Here is a 26,669-nt window from a genome sequence, read left to right as displayed (position 1 = left end):
TTTTTTTTTGAGACAGAGTCTCACTCTGTCATCCAGGCTGGAGTGCAGTGGCGCGATCTCTGCTCACTGCAAGCTCCACCTCCCTGGTTCACGCCATTCTCCTGCCTCAGCCTCCAGAGTAGCTGGGACTACAGGTGCCCGCCACTACGCCCAGCTAATTTTTTGTATTTTTGTAGAGACGGGGTTTCACCGTGTTAGCCAGGATGGTCTCGATCTCCTGACCTCGTGATCCGCCTGACTCGGCCTCCCAAAGTGCTGGGATTACAGGCTTGAGCCACCACGCCTGGCAATATTACTACTCTTAAGGGCTTCGTGGTCAGGACTCTAAGACAAGATGTCAGGACTCTAAGACGAGATTTCAGAACAGTTCTCACCATGTGAAATCTGGCTCAGTGTTAGCAAGAAGATGATGCAGGTGTGGCAGGTCAGGGTGAGAGTCAAGGGCAGGTTTGGAATCTCTATCTGCACATTGAGGAAAAGGAGAACTCCACTGGGAAAATACCATCTTGGAGACTCCAGTGGTGTTTCATGTTTCTGTGTTTTTGTTTCTTCAACATGCTGTGTCTGCTGCTTCATAAACGATTGCTTCTCTTTCTAATGTCATGATTTGTTCTTTAAGGCTTAGCTTGTTTCCACCTGAAAGAGCCCTCTTTGACCCCCTAGTCCATTAAGCTTTGCTTCTGCTCCTACACTGTCCTCTGTGTACTTTGGCCACATCATGGATTGTAATTATTTCTCCATCATCTCCAGTTGATGATGGGTAGTTGGCAATTTGCTAACTAGACCTACCTGTATGGGGGCCAGTGTGAACTCTCCTACTGAACTGACGCAGTGATGTGTCTGCTGACCTGGCTGCTGGCTTCCCTTCTGTTCCTCACATCCTCCTGATTCCCACACCAAAGTCACCTCGCTTCTTTCAACAATCTCAGCACCATCCCAGGATCCGGGATCACTTATCCGCTAATCAGAGAAAATGTAAGGAGCTCTAGACTTGTTGTCCTGCATCCAGCATGCCATGCTAACAAGGACATCCTTTCGCACCATGATGGATTTTGAAGATGTTTTATTTGAAGATGTTTTATCTTACTCTGATACCCTCGCTAAATCAGCTATAATTCACTACCCATAATTCAGATAATATCCTATTTAACTCCTACAACAACCCTATAAAGAGTTTTGTAAGGAAAATTGGGAGCTCATAAAGGTTAAGTAACTTGCTGAGGTCCCACCACCAGTAAGTCTCAGAACCAAGATCTAAACCCAGGTCTAATTCCAATCTCTTATAGCCTTAAACACCATGCTACACTGTAGGCCTCTTTTGAAACTTACTTTACATTGTTAACTATCTTTCCCTGCTTATGCCTTATTTTCTCAATTAGAATTAAATATTCAGTAAATATTTCTTTGTTGAATATAAACAATACAATTATGGCCTGTAGTCCCAGCTACTCAGGAGGCTGAGGTAGGAGGATGGCTTGAGCACAGGAGTTCAAGTTCTGCCTGAGCAAGATAGTGAGACTCTGTCTCCAACGAAAATAAAACAAAAATAGTATCTCCAATAAACAACACAATTATGGATAGTGTGTCACTGGACTGAACTTTAAAAAAGCTTCCAAAATTGCCCAACCTCTCATGGAATACCAAATACATAAGAATTTTCTAGAACTATCTTTTTAAAAGCTTCTACCAAAGTGAGTCTAGGCCTATTTGCATCTCATCTGCCTATCATGGATGATGAAAAGATTTCTCCACAATTGTCTCCATCTTCCATAAGAGATGTTCCTGAACTCCAAAGAACCACCAATTCCTCTGAGCTCTTTGATTTAGGCCTGGCCCCTACATGCTTGGGTGAAGAATGTAAAAAGTAAGACAGAATGATGGGGTCCAGGCACAGCTCTGATTATTCATAATTGAGTCACAAAAGTGTCACAAAAGCTGGGCTTGAAACTGGGTGGTTGGGGGAGGGTGCTGCATACACAGGTTTCACCTACATATCTGAGCCACACAAAAACACACTCATTGCTTGTCTTAAAGGTGGGAGTTTCAAGAAGACACAAGTGTTTTGAAGGATGTCAGAAATGGTTTGCATCAATTATACACGAAGAAGTAGAATAACACCTTAAAAATAAATCCGAATTATGTACCCCTTCCACAGTCAAGCATGGTTCCAAGGCCAGAAACCTAAAGAGATGCCCTTAGACATAAGAGGAGAATCAAACACAATCTATTCCAACAGCAGAAATGAAGTGTCTACTGCCAGGAAGTGCAGCCACACCTTTCTTCTCCAGAGCCTTGCAGACTGCAGAGCATGTGCCGCGGGACACACGGCACTGCGCGAGGGAGCATGCAGGGTAACTGACTGAAGCAGGTGCAGGTGTAGGTTGAGCATCCCTTCTCTGAAATGCTAGGGACCAGAAATGTTTCAGATTTTGAATTTTCTCAGATCTTGGAACATCCGTATTATATTGATATTTATTCGTTGAACATCACTAATCCGAAATCATGACAACACTCAAAAAGCTTCAGATTTTGGATCGTTTCTGATTCTCGGACTAGGGATGCTCAACCTGTGTTACCTCCTCAAAGCGTAACACTTCCCTCCAGTTTTGTTGGCTAACTTTCATTCTGGACACAAGGACCCATCGCATCCAGGCTTCCTCCAGGGCCACAAAGCCCCAGAAGGCCTGCGGTGTGATAAATGACGCTACCTCCTCAAAGAACAGGGAACTGGCAGATTTGAGTATAATGGGAGGGTGTTCCCTGACTTGAGTGACACAAGAGTAGGCTGTGTGTGTGTTGGAGGTGGGAGAGGGGGTAGCAGTTGAGGAAATAAGCATCTGTTTGTTTCTTAATGTATAAAATTTAAAACGCTGGTGACACCTATGAAATACTCTAGAAATTGGAACTCACAAGAGAGATCAGGGCAATAGATTTTAGGAACCTTTTGCGGAGAAGGGATAGTTGAAATCTTGTGTGCCACAGGGAGAAATTATCGCAAAGTGAGGACCAAGGACACAGCGTACAAAACATACGCTGGGTGAGGCATTCTGGCAATGCAGCCCCCAAGTTCCTTCTCTTTTCTGTGCAAACATTTCTCTTGGCCTTGAGGAATTCCTAATGCTTATCTTATTCTACTACATCTAATTTCTTTCCCCCAGGTGGGTTTGGTTTGTTCTTGCTTTTCCAGTTCCTTGAGGTACTCTGTTAGGTTGTTCATTTAAAAATCTCTTGGCTGGGTGCGGTGGCTCATGCCTATAATCCCAGCACTTTGGGAGGCCAAGGTGGGAGGATCACCCAAGGTCAGGAGTTCAAGATTAGCCTGGCCAACATGGTGAAACCACGTCTCTATTAAAAATACAAAATCAGCTGGGCGTGGTGGTGCATGCCTGTATTCCCAGCTACTCGAGAGGCTGAGGCAAGAGAATCGCCTGAACCCGGGAGGCAAAGGTTGAAGTGAGCCAAGATCACGCCACTGCACTTCAGCCTAGGCGACAACAGCGAAACTCTGTCTAAAAAGAAAGAAATCTCTCTAGCTTTTAAATGCTGCCACGTATTGCTATAAACTTGCCTCTCAATACTGTTTTTGCTATGTCTCATAGGTTTTGGTACACTGTTTCTATTTCATTTGTTTCAAGGAAGTTTTAAATCTCATTCTTAATTTCTTCTTTCACCCATTGATCATTCAGGACCATGTTGTTTAATTTGCACGTGTTTGTTTAGTTTTGAATGTTCCTTGTTACTGATGCCTAGTTTAATTCCGTTGTAGTCAGATAAGATGTTTGATACAATTTCGATTTTTTAAAAGTTCTTGAGACTTGTTTTGTGTCCTAACCTATGGTCAACCCTGGAGAATGTTCCATGTGCCGATGAGAAGAGCGTGTATGCCTCAACACACCTGGTTTTTAAAAGCTCCCCCTCCTACTCTCCTACCTTCCTTGTATTCTCTCTTGGGAGAATACAAGGAAGTTGCCTGTAGTAAGGAATGTAGGATTTAACATAAATTTTACGACTTAAGGTTTCTTTATATTTTACCTGTTTCTCCTGAATTTCCAGAATCATCCCTAATACGTTGTTGCTTGGAATTCCCACATTTTCCTCACCAGACACATAGAATGAACAAAAGTCATGCTCATTGTTCCCCCACTGTACTCTTCATGCGTTTTAGGCAGGCGAGCAGAAGTGCAGCGTAATCGCTGAAACACTCAGCGGAACAAGTGCCTGGGGGCTCAGCTGTCTGCACTGAAAACTGTCTCATTACGCTATACCTTGTATGCATGCAATTTCAGCACGGCCCAGGACTGAGTAAGCACTAGACCGAGGTGGGAATAATGCTAACCCAGGTGTTACTGACTTTATCTAAAGGAACTCAAAAGGCTTGGTGCTGGCGGGCTGATGGAGAGGCTTCTTGACAATGAGGCTGGGGCAGGTTTGTGCTCCACTCTCCTTACAAAAGTCTAAGTTCGTTTTCTCAGCGCTAAGGAAGTCCTAAACAAGAACCTTATCAAATGTGAACTAACACACACACCCCCACACACACTGTATTACTGATGAAAACATTTTATTAACATACAAAAATAACAGAAATTTTCAACACTGGACCAGAGGTCTTCATGTGGGATATGTCTAACCCTAGGGCCACCTTGAAACCTTCTAAGGGGTGCGTCAGCAAGGGTAATTTTACAGGATGACCTAATTAATTTGGAATTTAAGGTAATTCTGAGCTTTCATACAGCCCTCTAACAAAAGCAAAACCGTGGCATCCACACTATTTCTTCCGTTCTACAAAACAAAGACACCACTCACCTTCCCAGCTCACTTGGCACTGCTGCCCCAAGGCGTTAGCGAACACAGAGAACAAAGCAGAAGCCTCCTACCACCCGGAAAGTCTCAAGTCAGCTTAAGGCCTTAGGGCTTTGTGACTTTCCCCGTTCTAAACTTCTGTAAAAGGGGATTTAGAAATGGGGATGTTTGGAGGCTTGTTAGGATATTCAAAATGTGAATATGTGGTAAAGTGAAAGTAATGATTTTTATTGAACAAACTGGCCACTTCCCTCTCCAAGACTCCTGCCAAGAAATAAATCACTCTTGGTGGAGGCCCCAACAGCAAAAAGCAGCAAGCATCGGTGAGAAATACTGACTGCTACAAACAGCTGTTCTTCTAAGTTACTTTTTCAACTATTTAAAAACTCATCCACAGAACAATCATTGACTGGAAGGAAAAATACCCTTGGACAGTCAAAACAAAAAGAGTTTAGTGATGCTGAATATTTTAATTGTACTTGGAATAATTTTCAGGACTATCAGAATTTTCATGAGGCACTGAATAAAACCTATAGACAAAACTGCTCACAAAAAATGAAAAAAAACTGACCACAATCATTTTGTGAAATATTTACTCCAAATACAGTCAAATATGAATCTACCTCATCTTATGAAATGGGAAATATTTACTACCTCTTAACAGAAAATAAATTAGGTTCTAGATATCTGCCAGTTAGTTTTTAGCAGGATAACATTCTATAGGAAAAGCGTAATCCTAGTAAAAGTTAATGTTATTAACACTAAAGAATTTTATTTGATTCTTAATTCTGCCAAAAGCCAAATACCTTAGTTCAATATACGTACACACCTATATTGAAAGAATATCTTGCCTTGCATCAACCTAACTTGCTTCCTAAATAACTTGTTTTTGCCACAGATGACTGTGACTTGTTATAAGTTAAATAAGGGAAATTTTAAATCTTGACTGTTTTCACTAATCATTTACAAAAGGTGTTCTGTGATGGTTTTTAATGATTTTTGTATGTTCAAAATTCAGTAACACAACCTGAATTTTCAAGCCAGACCTTTTTCTGACAAAGTCAGTCTGATTTGATTCATGACATGGCTATTTTGCTTGATTTCATTATATGATGAACATGTATCATGAATTGAATGACTAAATCTGTAGCTCCAAGGTTTTGATGAAACATATAATAAAAATATATTTAAAGCACTAACTGTGCCAAGAGTATTATATCCTAAAAGGTGTTTTGAAATTAACAGGTTGGATTTTCCCAACCCTTTATGAATATACTGAAATAAATAAAGGTTTTCTAGGTTAAAGAGTAACAGGTATAATGAATAATTATTTGATAGTCTTGGTAAAGCCCTTTGGGTTTACATCCCCAAATATAAGAATGAGTAAATTCTAAGTAAACACTTCTAAAAGTTAGGCACCTTTCAAAAATTCTGTTTTCAACAAAAATAAACAAGAAACTAATCATGCTGTCAGCTGAAGAATGATTTATCATCACAGATCACAATGTGATTTTTGTCACGGAAATTAAAGAACTGAGTAAAAGCCTTTCAGGTAAAGCTATAGAATTGATGCTGGACCCCCTTTCATTCTAGCAATGTCATATTAATCCAGATATATAAACTAATTGTAAAAACATTATCTCATTAAAGTATTTACAAAAATTTTAATATATTTATATCTTGATCCATTATGCAAATGACTGAGTAAATATAGAAGAAACTTCACACATCCTTACGGTCACAATAAATAGATCTCCGTGCAATGTAGCCTCCACCTGCTGGGCTCAAGCAATCCTCCCAACTCAGCCCCCCAAGTAGATGGGACTACAGGATTGTGCCACCACGCCCAGCTAAGTTTTTGAATTTTTTGTAGAAACAGGGTTTCACCATGTTGCCCAAGCTGGTCCAGAACTGAGCTCAAGCAATCCACCCACCTCAGCCTCCCAAAGTGTTAGGATTACAGGCATGTGCCACTGCACTCAGCCATATATAATTTTAAATGTATATACACTTGTTGCAAAGATGTATGATAGTATGATCAATGACTTTCAGGCATAAAAATACAGAGTAAAACCTGATGACAAGCTATAAGATGAAAACTGGATGTGAATGTGGTCTCTCCCTCTCTCAAAATATCTTGTTACTGCACCTTGGGCAACTGAAACCATGGAAAGCGAAACCACGGATAAGAGGGGACTACTGTATTACATTAGAATAAAACCTTGTGGGAGAACTGCACCAAAAATAGAAGTTCCAGGAGAAAGAGGAATTTTAAAAGCCTTTATGTATTTCCTATGCAGATAATGGTACTAAATTTCTATGGTATGGAGACTCCACTGATTATATAATGAAGCCTGTTTTGTTTTAAATGTCAATATTTATACTATGAACTTAGGAATAGCTTTAAACGTGCAAATAGGTACAGTTTCCTTTTCAAACAATTTTTTTCAAGTATTAGGGAGTACTTGTGCAAAAAAGTTTGAAAAATCAGTGCTCAACAGAGGAAAGGCAACCAATGACCTTTTTCAAGGCCAGAGATACTTGGAGCAGATTTTTTTTTTTTTTTTTTTTTTTTAATCAGCAATGTACAGACTGAACTACCAGGAAGGACAGCTTAACATTTGTTTGCTTTTCCTGGCACCTAGGGGGAAAGTCAAGCATAGACAGGGATTAAACATTTCTACTCGAGACAGAGCCTCTAAAAATTTATTTATGGTGCACAGTAAAAGAAAAGGGGATAGCTCATATCTGTAACTCTGCCAAAACAGCAACTCATTCATCACAGCAGTCAGGACTTACGCTACCTTTTGCAATTTCAGGAACAGGTACTAACCTCAGAGGATATATTTTACCATCACTAATTATTTTTAACTAAGCACCCATTGTGTCTTAGGTTCTTGAGATACAAGTAAGAACCTGTGCCTGAATAATTTACACTCCTGTTGGGGAAACAGAAAAAAAAAACCCAACAATACAGTACATATGAATCTCTGCAGCACAAATGAAGGGCCCAATGAATGTAACAAAAGTGCAATGAACAAATAGAGGGAGTTGTTGCCAAAGGTCCGGGTTGTCTGGGAAGAAGGCTGAAATCAGAGCAGGTCTTTAACAAAACAGAATCAAGAGAATAAGACTGATGGGCTAACTTCCTGGGGACAGAAGTAGGATGGTGCACATGCGACTCAACGCGAGTGTGATGGTGAGGGGAGTAACTATTACCCCAGAGCAGATGGTTACTGTAAAAGTTGGCAGACAGAAATCAGACTGTGAAAGGTCTTATATGCCAACAGAGAGCTGAGTTTTATCCCATCAGAAATGTGAAGGTTTCTGAGATCAGTGTGCGAAGCAACATTTTAGGAAGGTTTTTTATGACAGTGGTATACAGGAAGAGACAGCAAGACAGAAGTCAGTTAAATTTTAGCAATAGTCTGTGTAGCAATGATGATAACAGAGGCTGGGGTGAGGATAAAGTGACTGGACAATAAAGGACATTGTGCTAAAAGGGGGAGGGAGGGACTATGAGTTTCATGGTTTCAATCCTATGTGACTGATAATCATGGTCCCACTGACAAAAATAAATCCAAAGGGAAAACAGGTCTATGTTCAAAGGTGCAGAGTCGGCAAGCAAGAATGGACACTTCAAGGGGAAGGCTCAATCGCTGCCCTCCATCAATCTGCCATCACCAGTGATGGTGTGCCACACTACATTAGCAAACAGAAAATCACAACCTTGCTCCTCTTTTGTTCTTTTACTCAATAGAAAAAAAAAATGACTTGTATTCTAAACTTGTTCTTGATCATACTATATACAGGCATACCTCAGAGATACTGCAGGTTCAGTTCCAGACCACTGCAATAAAGGGAGTATCACAATGAAGCAACTCACACAAATGTTTTGGCTCCCCAATGCATATAAAAGTTAAATTTAAACAATAGTCTATGAAGTGTGCAAAAGCATTATGTCTAAAAAATACATACATACCTTAAAGATTAAATTTCTAGAAAAAGGTAACAATCATGAGTGTTCAGCAAGCCATAATCTTTTTGCTGGTGGAGGATCTTGCCTCAACGTTGAGGGCTACTGAGTGATCAGGGTGGTAGGTGATGAAGATTGGAGTAGCTGTGGCAGTTTCTCAAAATGAGACAACAATGAAGTTTGCTCCATCAACTGATATTTGTGCTTTCACAAAAGATTTCTCTTTATCATGCTGTTTGATAGCATTCTATCCACAGAACTTCTTTCAAAATTAGAGTCAATCCTCTCAAACCACGCCACTGGTTTATCAGTTAAGCTTATGTAATATTCTAAATCCTTTGCTGTCATTTCAAGAATGTTCACAGCATCTTCACCAGGAATAGATTCCATCTCAAGAAATCACTTTCTTTGCTTATCTGTAAGAAGTAATTCCTCAAGTTTTATCATGAGGCTGCAGCAATTCAGTCACATCTTCACTTCTAGTTCTCTTGGTATTTCCACCACATCAGCAGTGACTTCTTCCACTGAAGTCTTGGGCCCCTAAAAGTCATCCATGAGGACTGAAATCAACTTCTTGCAAATTCCTGTTAAGGTTGATATCTTTACCTCCTCTCACGAATCACAAACGCTTGTAATGGCATTCAGAATAGAATGGTGAATCCTTTCCAGAAGGTTTTCAACTGACTTTGCCTAGATCCATTAGACGAATCACAACCTATGCTAACTACAGCCTTATAAAATGTATTTATTAAATAGTAAGACTTGAAAGCCAGAACTACTACTTGATCCATGGGTTGTGGAATGGATATTGTGTTTGTAGGCATTAAAACCAACATTAATCTCCTTATACAACTCCATCAGAACTCCTGGATGACCAGATGCATTGTCAATGAGCAGTCATATTTTGAACAGATTTTTTTTTTTTTTCTGAGCACTAAGTCTCAACAGCAGGCTTCAAATATTCAGTAAATGATGTAGTAAACAGATGTGCTGTCATTCAGGCTTTGCCGTTCCCTTTATAGAGCACAGGCAGAGTAGATTTAGCATAAGGGCCCTAGGATTTTCAGAATGGTTAATGAACACTGACTTCAACTTAAACCAGCTACATTAGCCCTTAACAAGAATCAGCCTGTCCTTTGAAGCTTTGAAGCCAAGCACTGACTTCTCTCCAGTCCTAGATGTTATCTTCTTCGAATAGGCTATTTCATCTACATTGAAAACCTGTTGTATGGTGTGGCCACCTTCATTAGTTATCTTAGCTAGATCTTCCGGATAACTTGCTATAACTTCTACATCAGCACTTGCTGCTTTACCTTACACTGTTTTATGGAGACAGCTTCTTTCTTTAAATTTCATGAACCAATCTCTGCTGGCTTCAAATTTTTCTTCTGCAGCTTCCTTACCTCCCTCAACCCTCACAGAATATGAGACAGTCTTGCTCTAGATTAGGCTTTGGCTTAAGGAAATGTTGCAGTTTGATTTTTTATCCACACCACTAAAACTTTCTCCATATCAGTAATAAGGCTGTTTTGCTTTCTTATCACTTGTGTGCTCACTGGAGCAGCACTTTTAATTTCCTTCAACAACTTTTCCTTTGGATTTACAACTTGGCTAATTTGGATCAAAAGGCATAGCTTTCAGCCCGTCTTAGCTTTTGACATGCCTTCCTCTTTAAGATTAATCATTTCTAGTTTTTGATTTAAAGTGGAAGACATGTGACTCTTCCTTTCACCTGAACACTTAGAGGCCACTGTAGGCTTATTAATTGGCCTAATTTCAATATTGTGTCTCAGGGAATAGGTAGGTCTGGAGAGGGAGCGATGGGGAAAACACAGACATTTATCAATTAAGTTCGTTGTCTTATATGGGTGTGGTCTGTGGTGCCCCAAAACAACCATGATAGTAACATCAAAGGTCACTGATTACAAGTCACCCTAAGAGAGATGATAATAATCAAAAAGTTTGAAATATAGGGAGAATTACCAAAATATGAGACATGAAGTGAAAGTATGCTGCTGGGAAAATGACATAAATAGACTTTCTCCACACAGGATTCACACAAACCTTCAGTATGTTAAAAAACAAAACAAAACAAAATAGTATCTGCGAAGCACATAAAGAGAAGTGCAATAAAATGAAGCATGCCTTGTGGCTCCACAATGATTGAGCAGTATTCATCCTAAAACAAATCTAATGAAATTTACCTTGAGAACATTCACTTGCAAGTAGAAAAGCAGATCTGGTTTAAAGCCTCCGGCATCCGCCCCTTACCCAAGTCTTGGTAAGGAATCCAGAAAAACAAGTACTTCCACCTCTTCATCAGTCAAACTTAAGCCCTTTAGCCTCTGTGTCATTATAAACTCAAGACACTAACATTTCTAATCTCAAGAACATGGAGGAAATTTTAAAGCAAAAATCCTTCTCCTTCTCCGCTTATCCCCATCTCCGAAAAAACCTTAGAGCTGGTCACATTAGAAGTTAACAGTATTTTATATTGTTTCATTCAAAGAATGAACATCAAATTACCTCCTGATTTGCAACATTTAGTACAATCGCATTGAAAATGTCTAGTTTAAACCGTAGCAGGAAGATGTTTATTCTACCTAGGACAACCTACCTGTTCCTGGAATATCAGGTTAAGCCAAAGTCTACAACGGGAGGCAGCATAGCACAGAGATAAAGAGCAAGTCTCAAACCATACTGCCAGAATCTACAGCTCCCACTACTTAAACTTTGGCAACTTAACCGCTCTGCACCTCAACTTTCCCACCTGTAAACTGCAGAGAATGCCTCTCTCCATCACCGGATTCTTATTAAACAATGGAGTAAAGTACTTAACAGTGCTCAACAAATGTCTGATGCAAGTATCATTATTGTACCTTAACATTCAGCTCTACGCTCTCATCACAGTCGCATTTCTTGTTTGTTGATGGAACTTATATATTGCATTACATAAGGGAGGTAAGGGTAGGCAAACTTTCTCCATAAAGGGCCAGACAGTAGTATTTTTGGCCTTGCTGGCCAGATGGTACCACTGATGCAGCTATTCAACTCTGCCATTGTAGCACAAAAGTGGTCAGAGATGACATGAAAACAAATGAGAATGGTAGTTCTTTCCACAACTTTATTTAGAGAAACTAAAATTTCGTAATTTTCATATTATACAAAATATTATTTTGAGCCATTAACAAAAGGGAATATAAAAACCATAGTTTGTAGGCCACACAAAAATAGGCAGCAGGCCAGATTTGGCCCATGGGTGGTAGTTTGCTGACCCCTGCTCTAGATTAACAAATTTACGGGCTTTGGAAGCTTTGTGGGGCAAGGAGGCTTGATATACAGGTTGGTGGTGCAGAAGAAAGAGGAAATTTCTAAGTATAATAGAAAAAAGATGTAATGCTGTCCTTCATGTATCAACGCTGGATTCAACTATGTGCAAAACATTTTATCATATGTCGCTGGAATCAAAGACGCAGAAGTCACAGTCTCTGGTCTCAAGGAGCGTATACTTCTCCATGGTAGCTTAGACATGGAAAGTCTTCCTTCAAAGTACAATACATCCTTCTCAGACTTTGACAATGCACCCGTGCGTGCTCATCTGTGAGGCAGGTAGTTTCTTTGGCAACTCTACCTACAGCTGAGGCCAAACATGCATTATTATCTTGACCACCTGTGCTTCTTCCCCTCCCCAGTAATCATACCAGTTTTTCTCCTGGTCTCCAAATTATTCTGTTTTGCATTATCATTTTGGGGATAATACTTGGGATGATATACTAAAAGTCAACTGGTCACATCTTTTTAAAAATTACCAATTTAATTAGTCTTCAGAGATACCCTCTCTCTCTTAATAGGTAACATGCTTGTGACGCCTGTGTTTTTTTGTTTCAATCCAGGCAGAAACTTCTCCCTAGGAGGCAGGATAAACAGATCTATCTCAAGGCAACAAAGACACATCACAAAAACATTTTTTTCAGAGCAAATGTTAAATACTTGATCCAACAGAACACAAATAAAGATAAAATGTAATGCTCTATTATATACTTCAGTTGGTTATAAAGATTGCGGATTTGAAAAAAATCAGCAGAAATCCACTATGTCAATGTCAGAGCATATGAAGCATAGAATAAAAATTAACACAGCTAATAAAAAATTGTAAATACTAAGTAACTATTAATAAGAAACAATAGAATATACTAATATTGTTTTCATGGACATCCATCTCTTACGTGTTTCCTCGTAACAAGTTGTACTATTTGTCTTTCAAAGACAACACAATAAAAGTCAGAGTAAAAAGCAGTACTCTCAATGTTTAGTATCGTCTCATCAGCAAAATCCCAAATCAAATTGGAGGGGAGGACAGAGACTCAACAGAGGAATTAAAATGGGTTAAGATGGTAAAATCTATGGCTGAGCGCAGTGGCTCACGTCTGTAGGAGGTCAAGGTGGGCAAATCACTTGAGGTCAGGAGTTCGAGACCAGCCTGACCAACATGGTGAAACCCCGCCTCTACCAAAAATACAAAAATTAGGCGGGTGTGGTGGCACGCGCCTGTAATCCGAGCTACTCAGGAGGCTGAGGCAAGAGGATCACCTGAGCCCAGGAGGCGGAGGTTGCAGTGAGCCAAGATCGCACCACTGCACTCCATCCTGGCAGACGAGCAAAAACTCTGTCTCAAACAACAACAACAACAACAAAATAGGGTACCGAGAGCTTATAATGTTGAAGTTCTTAAAAAGAAATACAACATGAGCTTGTTGGTACTTGGCGAAAGTGAAAATAGGCAAAGAAGTTAGCAGATAGAGCTAAAAAAACTGGAAACGTAATATTTCCTCGTCATCATCAGATTTTCCAATTGCAGTTTCAGCTATTCAGTATTCAGTAATACTTTACAGGTTATCGTACAGTGCTATCTGGGATGCACAAACATCTCAGCATACATCCCTCTTATCCTAAGAGTTAACTGTATAAACTTAAAGCACTTAGATTTCCTTATTTTACTATAATCTGTAACAGTTCATCTAGGAACACCACACACTCATATGCCTTCTTTTATTTACACATTATTCTTTATGGTACTGATTATATGACTACTGCTGAAAAGCAGAAATTCATTGGCTTAAGAAATCTACCGCCCTATGTAGACAATTCCCACGCCAAGAAAAATGTCTACTTTCCTGCTTTTCACCCTATATGATATAGGTTTGGAAACCTTTGAGGAAATTCATTTGGTTATAAAACATAAATCTTTAGAATAAAGTAGCATCACAATTTTTATTAAAAGGTAAAAGGCAGGAAGTAAGCAATGTCAATGAAATTGTTCCCTGAAAGCTACAAGGAGAAAAATTCAATTCTGAAAATACATGGGTTTAGCCTCTAGATAAGAGTTTTACCTTATCAAGTCGAAATGCACATTTTAGTTTTTAGAATTAGTTAAGAATTACTCAATACTTAGCAGCCATTTACTATGTAAAATCAGAAAAACAAGTCTTTTATTGACTAACTTCACTAGTGGCCAATGAAGTTTTTTAATAACAAAAACGTAATATATGGTAGGAAGTACTGACTTTATTAACCTCACTTACGATACTGAATACAAAGTAAAATTAGGTGGTGACCCTTAATTTTCAGTCTATTTCAAAGCATGGTCCCTCAGATTTAAGAATTAAGGCATACATATGTCAAAAAAGGAAGGCGAATCAAACAACCAAATCCAAAAAGACCCCAGTGATTTATGTATTATGAAGTTTGAGCTACAGCCCTTATGATATTCCTTTTAGTACTTTCTTCTAAGTTTTCATTAACTCCTTAACTGGATTTTTAACCAAACCCTATAATCCATCATAATTCTTCCAATTATGAGTTGAAAAGAAACATAGGCAGATATGTATACCAAGTACCTTACGAAATTCACCACATACATGGTGAACTTCACATATAAACTTTGAAAATCAAAAGGACTATGATATTCTTGAAATCCAAAGGCTAGATAAGATCTACCTTCCAATCATTTCTGCATTTTAAGATATGGTTTCATCTAGTGATGTTAATAAAGAAACACATTACATATTTAAACACCAGTAAGATAGGACATTCAAGAGAACAGCCAATAAGATTTTGCATTTTAAAACCAAAAAGAATATATCTTGAACACCTTAAATTATAAAATTCAGTTCTAAGCAGGAACTGTTACTATGTAACGAATACTGCTCATATCAAAAGTGCTGGTGACAAAGAATTCAGTATGCCTTCCTACAAAATCTGTTCACATACATGTATCTATCTCTATCACCTGTAGTAAGATTTTAAATGTTTTAAGGTGCTTAGTTTGCACTATAGGACTAATTCAATGAGATTCATCTGCTACCTCTTCATAGCAACTTCAATTGGAATGATTCACACACAAAACTGTTGTTACTTTCTAAAATGTGGCATTTGTGGTGGTGGAGTGCCCTCTATTGGTAAGGAAGAGGACACACTCATTAGCTGTCCTGCATGCATTTTCTCGTTGATTCGGAGTTCACACCCATCCTGAAGCATTCGAACTGCTATTCGGGCGATATTCTTAGAGTCATCAAGACCACAGTGAGGCCGCCCATCATAATCCATTCCTAATTTTTCAAGCATTATTGTCAGTTTGGTTTGGCTTCTAGGAACCTGAAAAATAAACAGCTTAGTAAATAATTCTTTGGTGTTCTAAACTGTAATATAAGCCACAGTTAAGATGAAAAATAAGAAACTGAAAATTAGCACTAATAGCTAAATAAAGCTAGGCAAAGGGCAATACCCCCACTCAAATAAGGCAAATAAAAAATTCAGGCCAGGCAAGGTGGCTCACGCCTGTAATCTCAGCACTTTGGGAGGCCAAGGTGGGCAGATCACTTGAGGTCAGGAGTATGAGACCAGCCTGGCCAACATGGTGACACCCCATCTCTTCTTAAAATACAAAAAAATTAGCCAGGCGTGGTGGTGCACATCTGTAATTCCAGCTACCCGGGAGGCTGACGCAGGAGAACTGCCTGAACCTAGGAGGTGGAGGCTGCAGCGAGCTGAGATCATGCCAATGCACTCCAGCCTGAACAACAGAGCGAGACTCCATCAAAAAAACCCTGAAATTTTCAGAGCTTTAAAATATGATCTTAAGAGTTTCAGCTGAAAATACAGACAGGATCCTCAGACATCTAAAAACTCTGCAGTTTTTTAATTTAAAAATAATTTATTAAAGGGAATGTATTCTTCAGGACATGTAAGTTGAAGATCTACCTTTTTAAACCAAGTTAGTTATTTTACATGGTATTTTTCTATAGTGTATTACTTTACTTGACTGATTTCTTAGATAAAAAGACTAGCCTTTTTGGATGACGAAAGATAATGAAGATTAAGAATGAAAGATGATGTGGTGTGATATTTTTCAGGTTATTTAAAAACCTGTTCCTTGATAAATTAAAAAAAAAAAAAAAAAAAAAAACTCTCACACTCCCCAAATTCCAATATGTGCCTCCACTTTTAAGAATTATTGGCTGGGTGTGGTAGCTCACGCCTGTAATCCCAGCACTTTGGGAGGCCAAGGCAGGTGGATCACCTGAGGTCAGGAGTTCAAGACCAGCCTGGCCAACATGGTGAAACCCCATCTCTACTAAAAATATAAAAATTATCTGGCTATGGTGGTGTGCGCCTGTAATCCCAGCTACTCGGGAGGCTGAGGCAGAAGAATCCCTTGAACCCAGTAGGCAGAGGTTACAGTGAGCCAAGATCACTCCACTGCACTCCAGCCTGGGCCTCAGAGTGAGGTTCCATCTCAAAAAAAGAAAAAAAAAATTGTTATATTTTCTTCATATTTCTATCAAGATTTGTTAAGTTTTACATTCTGTAGTTTGTACAACTATTTTGCCTATGCATCTTGGACCTCAGCTTCTTCATCCGTAAAATGGGACTAACAGCTCTAATATTTACTCATAGGGTTACTGGGATAATCACAAAGCAAATGATGTAAAACATCTATAATTATCTTAAGCTGTAATACTGCAATATATCCTGTACCTTCCACTAATTATCACTTGGAAAACGCACTTCTAAAAATAGTTTGCCCAACACACTGGATAACTTAGGTAGAAGAGACAAATTCCTGGAAATACACAACTTACCAATAATTGAATTACAAAGAAACAGAAAATCGGAATAGACCTATACCTAGGAAGGAGACTGAATCAGTAACTGAAAACCTCTAACAAAGAAAAGCGCTGAACCAGATAGCTTTGCTGCTGAATTCAAGCAAATATTTAAAGAATTAGAACCAAGTCTCCTCAAACTACTACAAAAAAATTGAAGAAGAAATACTTCCCAACTCATTCCATTAAGGTCAGCATCACTTTGATACAAAAGCCTGACAAAGACCTCATGAGGAAAGAAAATTACAGATCAATAACCCCTACAATTATCATGTTGCAATAATCCTTGACAAAATATAAGCAAATTTAAATCAGCAGCATATTAAAAGAATTATGTGCCATAACCAAGTAGGATTTTATCCTGAAATGCAAGGATGGCTCAACATTTAAAAACAATGTTAACACAAGCATTAACAGAAGGAAGGAGTGCAGTAATTGAAAGAGAGTGGTATTAGTATAGACATACAAACTAATAAAACAGAAGAGAGTCTAGAAATAAACCTTCACAAATACATTGAATCAATGGGGAAAACAACAGCCTTTTCAACAAACGGTGTTGGGAAAACTGAATATCCACGTGCAAAAGAATGAAGTTGGACCCTTACCTTACACCATATAACAAAATTAACTTAAAATTGATCAAAGACCTAAATGTAAGACATTCAATTATAAAATTCTTAGAATAAAACACATGGAAAAGGCTTTATGACAATGGATTGGACAATGATTTCTTGGATGTCACCAAAACACAGGCAACAAAAGAAAAAATAAAGTGGACTTCATCAACATTAAAAACCTTATTACTAAAGACATTATCAGTAGAGTGAAATGGCAACCCATGGAACAGAAGATACATTTGCAAGTATATATCTGATAATGAATTAATATCCAGAATAAAGAACTCCTACAACTCAAAACATCATGATACCTCATTTAGTAAATGAGGAAAGAATCTGAATAGACATTTCTCCAAACATGATATGCCAATGGCTAATAATCACATGAAAAGATGCTCAACATCACTAATCATTAGGGAAATACAAATCAAAACCACAATGAGATACCACTTCACACCCATGAGAATGGCCATAAACACACACACACACACACACACACACCAGAAAATAACAAGCATTGACAGAGATGTGGAGAACGTAGTACTTTGTGCATTGCTGGCAGGAATGTAAAATGGTACAGCCACTGTGGGAAACAATGTGGAGATTCCTCAAAAAAATTAAACATAGAATTAGCACATGCTCCAGCAACTCCTATTCTGGTTATACAGGAAGAAGAATGGTATCTGTACATCCATGTTCATAACAGCACTATTCATGATTGCCAAAACATGGAAGTAACTTAAATGTCCATCAAACAATCAATGGATTTTTTTTTTTTTAACGTGGTACAGGTTAAATATTCCTTATCTGAAATGCTTGGGACAGAAGTGCTTTGGATTGGAAATTTTTTGGATTTTGAAATATTAAACATTTACATTACACCACTTTTGCATCACTCATCCGAAAATCCAAAATTCCAAAACCTGAAATGCTCCAATGAGAATTTCTTTTGAGTACAATGTCAGTGCCCAAAAAGTTTCAGATTTTTGGAGCATTTCAGATATTGAATTTTTGGATTAGGTATACTCAGCCCGTAAATACATACAATGAATTCTTATTCTGCTTCAGAAAGGTAGAATTCTGACACATGATACAACATGGATGAACTTTAAAGACATTATGCTCAGTGAAATATGCCAGTCACAAAAGATCAAATACTGTACGCCTCCACTTATAAGAGGTATATAGATAAGTCAAACTGATAGAGACAGAAAGAAGAATGATGATTGCCAGGGTATGGCAGGAAGGGGAAGTCCAAGAGGCACAGAGTTTCACTTTTGGAATATGAGAGCTCTGGAGAATGATGTGGTGATGGTTGTGCAATAATGTGAATGTACTTAATGCCACTGAACTGTTGTGCACTTAAAAATGATTGAGAGCATTTTTAAGTGAACAACAAGTGTTATACAGGGTGGGCATTCCTAATCCCAAAAACCCAAAATCTGAAATGCTCTAAAATCCAAAACTTTTTGAGGGCCAACATAACGTCACAAGTGGAAGATTACACACCTCATGTGATGGTTTGCAGTCGAAACACAGATACATGACACATGCTTAATTTATGTGTAACTAAGAAAGCTATTGCTTATTGGTAGCATCAGGAAAGATGATGCCAAACAACCAGACTGTCCATATCAGTGGCTGAGACAGTGACAGTTCTGCTTTCTAATGGCTCAATGTACATACACTGTTTCATCCACAAAACTGTATGAAACTTAACTTCAGGCTATGTGTATGAGGTATATATGAAACAAAAATGAATTTCATATTTAGACTTGGGTCCTATCTCTAAGGTATCTCATTATGTATATGCAAATATTCCAAAATCTGAAAAAAACCCCAAATCTCAAACATTTCTTCTGGTCCCAATCATCTCCAATTAGGGATACTCAACCTGTATTACGTACACTTTAACCACACACACACACACACACACAAAGATTAAAATGAAAAGTCCTAGATAGTGCCCAAAAAAGAGTTATTAACTTTATTAAACAAAGGCCCAGTCACTTCATCGTGTTTTTAAAAATGATGTGAAATCTAGACAAGGAACAAACCAACCTCTTGCTTCCTCTAGCTTAGCAAGGAAAAGTTCTCAATCAAGTGGCTGAGTTGAAAGGTGAACAATAGGAAAACAAAAAGGCCAGATTTTGCTGAGCAGTCGGAAGAAGCGCTGCAAAACGCAGCCTCCTTACAGACATTTTTCATCACATGAATCAGCTGAACAAGTCCCTATAAGAAGCTGGAGAAAATGTTTGACTTCAAGTGACAAGATTCTTGCATTTCAAAGGTAACGGAGTATGTCTTTGGAAATAATCATGTTACAACAGAAAACCTTAAAATGTCCACCTTTTGCTTGGGCTTGATATCAAGTGAGGAAAGCTATTGGAAAGTCTCAAGTCTGAGTGCAACATGGAAAAACTGTAGGAGATAATTAAATATTTTCCCTCCCTTTCAACACCAGAATATCATTAGGTAAGGGATCCTTTCTCTGAATCTCTGCTCAGCCTGAGAATCTGAATTTAAGAAAAGAGCTTTATAGGTACAATCTGACTGTACACCAGAGATAGACTTAATGCTCTACCCCCAGAAAAGTTGTGGATTTCTGCAAAGTATCCTGTCATTCATTTGAAAGCAGTAACATTTCACTGCACTTTCATCTTTCTACATGTGTAAGCAAGCTTTTTTTTTTTTAACATGCATGAAGAGCAAAGGCAGAAATTGTCTAATTTCCTGAGAAAAAGAATCCATGTGAGCTTATCTTAAATTCAACCTAGAATTGAGTATTTGTAAAGGGAGAAAAAAAAAAAGAAAACACATTTTACAGTCAAGAGGTGTATTTCATCCTTTCCTTTTACTTCAACAACAGCATTGTAATGCATATACATAGGCCTATAAAGATATAAAGAGGCTGGGCCTGGTGGCTCATGCCTGTAATCCTAGCACTTTAGGAGGCTGAGGGGGGCAGATCATTTGAGGTCAGGAGTTCAAAAACAGCCTGGCCAACATAGTGAAACCCAGTCTCTACTAAAAATACAAAAAAAATTAGTCCAGGCATGGTGGGAGGCACCTGTAATCTCAGCTACCTGAGACGCTGAGGCAGGAGAATTGATTGAACCCAGGAGGCGCAGGTTGCAGTGAACTGAGACCCCACCACTGCACTCCAGGCTGGATGACAGAGTGAGATTCCGTCTTGAAAGAAAAGAAAAGAGAAAAAAGAAGAGAAAAGCAAAAAGAAACAGCTGTATAATTTTGTAAATGCTAACCCCACATGTGTGCTTGATATGCCACGCACAAAGAAAGTTTGGGATTTCCCCCAAAATCTTATACAAAAATCTGTCTTAAACTGTATTTTTATTTATATTGTTTCAGCCAACTTTTAGAAAAACCAAGTCCCATCCTAAGCGAATTATTTCACAGAAATGTATTACAGTTATTTGCCTTTTAAATTAAGCTCCAAGTTTAATTACCCATTTCCACTCTTTGCCCCCACGAAAGACTGGATACAAGGTCATTTTTGGCCAGGCGCAATGGCTCATGCCTATAATTCCAGCACTTTGGACGGCCAAGGCGTGCGGATCACAAGGTTGGGACTTCAAGACCAGCCTGGCTAATACGGTGAAACCCCGCCTCTACTAAAAAATACAAAAAAATCAGCCAGACGTGGTGGCACATGCCTGTAATCCCAGCTACTCGGGAGGCTGAGGCAGGAGAACTGCTTGAACCCGGGAGGCGGAGGCTGCAGTGAGCCGAGATCATGCCACTGCACTCCAGCTTGGGAGACAGAGTGAGACTACGCCTCAAAAAAAAAAAAAAAAAAAAAAAAAAAAAAAAAGTCATTTTTACTTAAAAAAAAATGTTTTTAGACATACCATATAATATACCTTATTAGCATTATATACAGCAGAAACTTGTGACAGAGAGTTTTATTTAGGTCTTAGATAAGGTACAAAAAAAGAAGGAAAACAGAAGTTTCTTCTACTTATACAACTAATTGCATTATAGTTATCTATTACGAAGAGGGGAAAACCACACACATAAAGAGCAGGCTAACAAACTGGCCAAAATAAACAGGTGCACAAAGAGAAACCACTGTTTACTCAAAAAAGGAGGGAGCATTTTATTGCCTTATAATATCTACAACTTTCCGATTACACTAATATACTGTGAGCTGTAGATTTATGCATAACTGACTGAAAATTATTTTAAGGTTTATTAATTTTTAATAATAAAAATTATTCCATCTGGGAGTTGTAGCAAAAAAAGAACCTAAAGGGGATCGAGCTTCTCAACTGGAGTATAAACTGACATGAAATACAAAAGACAGAGACACCTCTGAAACCACATTCCAGGATATGATTACAAAATCCAGATAAGGGGAAACACAACAGGACAAATGACTCAGTTTCTTAAAAGAATAAAGTAAAATAAACTGCTAGGGAAGAAAAAGAAGAGATTAAAAAAAACTAAAAAGATGTATTAACATACCAAACATATCAAAGACTAAAAAACTTAAGAGACATATTAACCAACTACAAATCTGTGAACCTTATCCTGATCTGACTCAACACACAAAAGGTAAAAGAAAATATTTATGACTATTTGATGAAGGAATTACTGCTAATTTTTTAAGATGTCACAATGGTATGGTAGCTGTGTTTCTAAGAAAACGACCCTTAGCTTTTGGAGCTACGTAATGAAATTTTTACAGATCAGATAACATAATGTCTGACTTCTGCCTCAAAATAATAAGGAAGAGGGAAGTGGGTGGGGATACACATGAAACATGACTGGCCATGAGTTTCTAATTGTTGAACCTGGGTCATGAGGACTCATACCTATTTCTGTTATGTTTGAAATTTTCCATAACACAATTTTTAAAAAATTCACAAAATGAGTTCAAAAACACAAAAAAAGATCCACAAAAGGCCAGGTGCAGTGGCTCACGCCTATAATCCCAGCACTTTGGGAGGCCGAGGCGGGCAGATCATTTGAGTCCAGGAGTTCGAGACCAGCCTCACCAACATGGCGAAACCCTGTCTCTACTGAAAATACAAAAATTAGCCAGGTGTGGTGGTGGGCGCCCGTAGCCCCAGCTACTCGGGATGCTGAGACAGGAGAACTGCTTGAACCCAAGAGACAGGGTTGCAGTGAGCCAAGATCGCACTACCGCACTCCAACCTGGGCAACAGAATGAGACTTCATCTCAAAGACAAACCAAAAAACAAAATAAATTCACACAAAAAAATTATCAAATATAATCAAAGGACTAGCACCCAAAGTAAAAATCTATAAACCAGTAAAATACACAGGTAATGAAAAAACAGACTACCCAATTTTTTTAAAACAGAAATTTAAATAAGGGGTTCGCAAAAAAGCAATCGAGATAGCTGATACCTCAATGAGATGGTATCACACACCCGTCAGATTTACAAAACATTTAAAATGTCTGATAATATCAGATGCTAGCAAAAACTTACAGTAAGTATAAACTCACATAGCACTGATAAGAGTGCAAACTGGTACAATTCCATTGGAAAACTATTTTTGCATTATCTAGTAATGTCAATGATGTACATATCCCATGACCCAGCAACTGCACTCCTAGGTTTATATCCTAGAAGAATGAGTGCACAAAGACACCAGGGGACACGCACAACAATGCTTATAAAAGTACTCTTCATGGAAGCCCCAAATAAAAACAATCCAAATGGCCAGCCAAAGAAGAACAGATAAACAAATCTGGTATAGTCACACAATGGAATTAATAGCAATAAAGTGAATGAACTGCAGTGACATACAAGACGTGGATGGATCTCAAGCATAATATTGAAAAAAAACAAAAACAAAAACAATATAGCCAGTATAACACTAATTATATCGTGCTCAAAGCCAGACAAAACTATATAATATAAGGATATACATTTAAATAGTAAAGCTATAAGGAATAATAAGAAAATGATTACCATGAAAGGAAGAATTAGGGTTAACTCCAGGAGGAAGGAAGGGAGTTAAGTGGGTGGAAGTTACAAGGGTATTTGCTTTATAGCAATCGGCAAAACTCTACTTTTCTGCATGCATACTTCTCAGTTTTAAAAAGACTGTTAAAACACAAGAGTCTGTAAGGAAAAGCACCTTTTCTCATGAAACTACTTTAGAACATGCTTCTCCAAATTGCAACTGTAAAGGGAGAAAAATGACATAGTATCTAACGCATGAGAATTAAAGGAAATCCCCTAAGATGATTTTAAAAGAAGCCTGAAGAACTAACAGTTCAGATTAGAACAGGATTAAAGGCTCCAGGAAGATAGTCTGCAAGGGAAAAACAGATGAAAAAAGAAAACCTGACAGACTACCTGAGTGTTCTCAGTCATGAGAAGTGACTTACAGTTTGAATGGAGAGTAAGGGGATAAGTAAACAACCGCGGAAGTAAATTATTACATCCAGGGGAAAGTTGTGAACACTCTCCATAGTCACAGGAGTATGAACACTGAGTGCTCTGACTGAAAGGTAATAGAGCTATAGTAGGAAGATGCAGGAAGGGAAGGACAAGCAGGAGTGGTAACTTAATTGAGCTCAATCTTGATCTTTCAGGGCAGGAATTCAATAGATCGCAAACTGAAAAGTCAAGAAGTAGTATAAGCATGAAACTTAGAAATACAAAGGTAAATATTTGAAAAAAACAAAAACAAAAACAGAGCTTTACATAAGTTGAAAGTGTTTGCCTCAGAACAGGAACCAGTTCTGGTGAAGGCTATGGCAGAAGACTGCCATTCATTTTAAGTCTTGCAATAATATTTTAAACATTTACACGGCACACGCATATTAACTTTGATAAATGTGAAGTAAAATTAAAATCTAGCGGGGAGCATTTGCTCCATGAACAATCCACATACTGACTGCCCCTACAGTTTCAAACTTGTCAGGTATATATAGTTAACCTACTTAAATAAAGTTAACAGGTTGAATGAGAAAAAGGCTTATCTAATTTGAACATAAGGAATTTGGAATCTGAAGAGTAAGAACTAATTATATGGCTTTTTTCCATGAAAAACACCTGGAAAATTACAATCTAACGTACATGCAAAATTTAACAAATTTATCATTAAGAACCACGTAATTATTAAATATAGAAATTTTACCTTGTAAAAATTTCCATATGACTTCCGAATATTGATCCACTTTTTAGCAAAAGGAGGGTATTTGAGCCTGCTGAGTTGACACTGAATGTTCAAGAACTTACTCATATCCCAAGAACTATAAATTAAAAAAGGACAAAAAATTGATGAAATAAACGCTATGCTATTCTTACAAATGAGTATTTTAAATCATTTATTTATATATGCCAACTTTCTCATATTCAAACGTAACATCAGGCTGAGAAAATTAACCTTGCTTCCTACAAAATACTAATTCAAAATTAAGCTTTAAAAACCAAACAAAGAAGTCGAATATATTAACTTTTGTTCACAAACTAATTCCTATTAGGCTCATCTTGATTGTTTTCATGGTTCTGGGCAGGCTTCTATCTTGCTGAGTATTATGCTAAGCTTACTTTTACGGCCAGACTTAGCATGGTAAGTTGACAGCATGCTTTGAAATAAAACCAAAAACAAAAAAATGAAAGAGACAAAAGCAGCTGGTATCAAATGGTTAAAATACAATCTGTTCTGCTACAACATGTTTCTATAACACTAACCAATTTATTGTAGTTAAGGACAATACTGATTGTGTAATATGGAAATTGTGTTGGTTCCTACGTGGTTTTTCTTAGGCAAGGAGAGTCAGAATAATAGCAGCGGAAATTATAAACTTCAGCAGGAAATAAGAAAAGCCCTCAACTCAGCTGCTATACTGGGAACAGGATATAATCCTTTGTATTTTCTTATAATACTGTCAACTATATTATAGGAAAATTAAAAATAAGTGTATGTCCCCAGGATACTAGTGCTTCTGTACAATTTTCATATACTTTGACGCAACCTCACCTTCCCTGAGCTGCTTGCCTGGGCTGCCAAATTATTAATGGAGACTCCAATGATTGGTTTTTGTTAGTGCTCTGGTTACAAAATTGCATAGGTTTTGAGTGATCTGTCCCACAAAATGAGACTTTACCAGAACTGCATATACTATCCTACAGCAGAAACACCTGTATACTTTAGCAGAGCACTGCTCACTCATGTTTAAAATCAGTAATAGATTTCTAAAGAGGTCCATAAACATTTTTCCAAACTTAACAGTTATGATGTGATTAAATTCAATGCTTCTCTCCTATCACATGTGAGGATCTCCAAACCCTCTATGTTGGTGACATCTCAGGTATAGAGGATAATCTGTACAGTTTGAAACAGAAGTTGTTTAGGACGTTCTTTTCAACCTTAATGGCCTTAAGGTATCGGAGTTGCCCTGGCACAACGTCTGTCATCTATGTTTTAATCTTTCTGATCTTCCCATTTAGCTTTTCATTTAACAAATGCTTTTTGGGCATACACTTTAAGCTCAGCACTAAGGTAAGCATTATGGAAGATTATTAGGCAGCAAAAGTCCTTCTCTGAAAGAATTTTAAATTTCCTTGCAAAAGTAAGTCTTATGTATGTACACAAAGATTATATATCAGAATATATGGTCAGATGTCAACATGAATGGTATATACCATAGAAATTATAAGGTTTCAAGGAAAAAAAAGATCAGTGGCGTTGTCAGGGTAAAACACAAGATGGGCTTTGAAAAATGATAAAGTTGTCGAGAAGAGACTCTCAGTACAGAGGGAGGCATAAGTAACTACACAGAGAAAGGGTAAACCATGTGAATTCCTGGGCCAGTCTGACTAAAGAGGATTAATGGCAGGTGAATTAGATTAAACGCGTAGCGTGGGATGAGAGGAAAGGGGCTTCAAGGCCAAGCTCAAGAGTCTGAACTTTTTTGAGCAAGGAAGTGTCATGAAAAAACAGAGTTTTAGCAAAGTCTTTTTAGCTTTACATATTTTTAACTTTCTGTAGTGTTCTAGTCCTGTATTGGACTGTGACCACTGTTTTCTTCCTCTCTTTCATCCTTAGGTGAAAGGAAAAGTACTATTCCCTGTGGGGTGAGACTCTAGGGTCTCTAATAAT

The 26,669-nt window shown here is 38.0% G+C and overlaps 1 protein-coding gene across 9 annotated transcripts in view; it reads right to left on the bottom strand.

Moving 5' to 3' along the window:
* Nucleotides 1-11,886: 11,886 nt before the first annotated feature.
* The window catches only part of ERI1 (exoribonuclease 1), an 81,046-nt gene continuing 66,263 nt past the window's right edge, over nucleotides 11,887-26,669 (bottom strand). For 5 of the 9 annotated variants that reach the window (XM_063816864.1, XM_063816865.1, XM_063816868.1 and 2 more), the window contains 3 exons: nucleotides 24,702-24,816; nucleotides 15,141-15,430; nucleotides 11,887-12,683 (listed from right to left, as the gene is read on the bottom strand). In XM_063816864.1, the coding sequence (XP_063672934.1) occupies nucleotides 15,188-15,430; nucleotides 24,702-24,816 (358 nt within the window). In that variant the 3' untranslated portion in view covers nucleotides 11,887-12,683; nucleotides 15,141-15,187. Of the gene's footprint in view, nucleotides 15,431-24,701; nucleotides 24,817-26,669 lie in introns of all 9 variants that reach the window. The other 4 variants (XM_063816863.1, XM_016959063.4, XM_054656513.2 and 1 more) reach the window with 1 other exon arrangement.

Source organism: Pan troglodytes, chromosome 7 (assembly GCF_028858775.2).
Source record: "Pan troglodytes isolate AG18354 chromosome 7, NHGRI_mPanTro3-v2.0_pri, whole genome shotgun sequence".
Lineage (NCBI taxonomy): Eukaryota > Metazoa > Chordata > Mammalia > Primates > Hominidae > Pan > Pan troglodytes.
The sequence above is the reverse complement of the archived record's forward strand: the minus strand, read 5'-3'. Positions and strand labels throughout refer to the sequence as shown.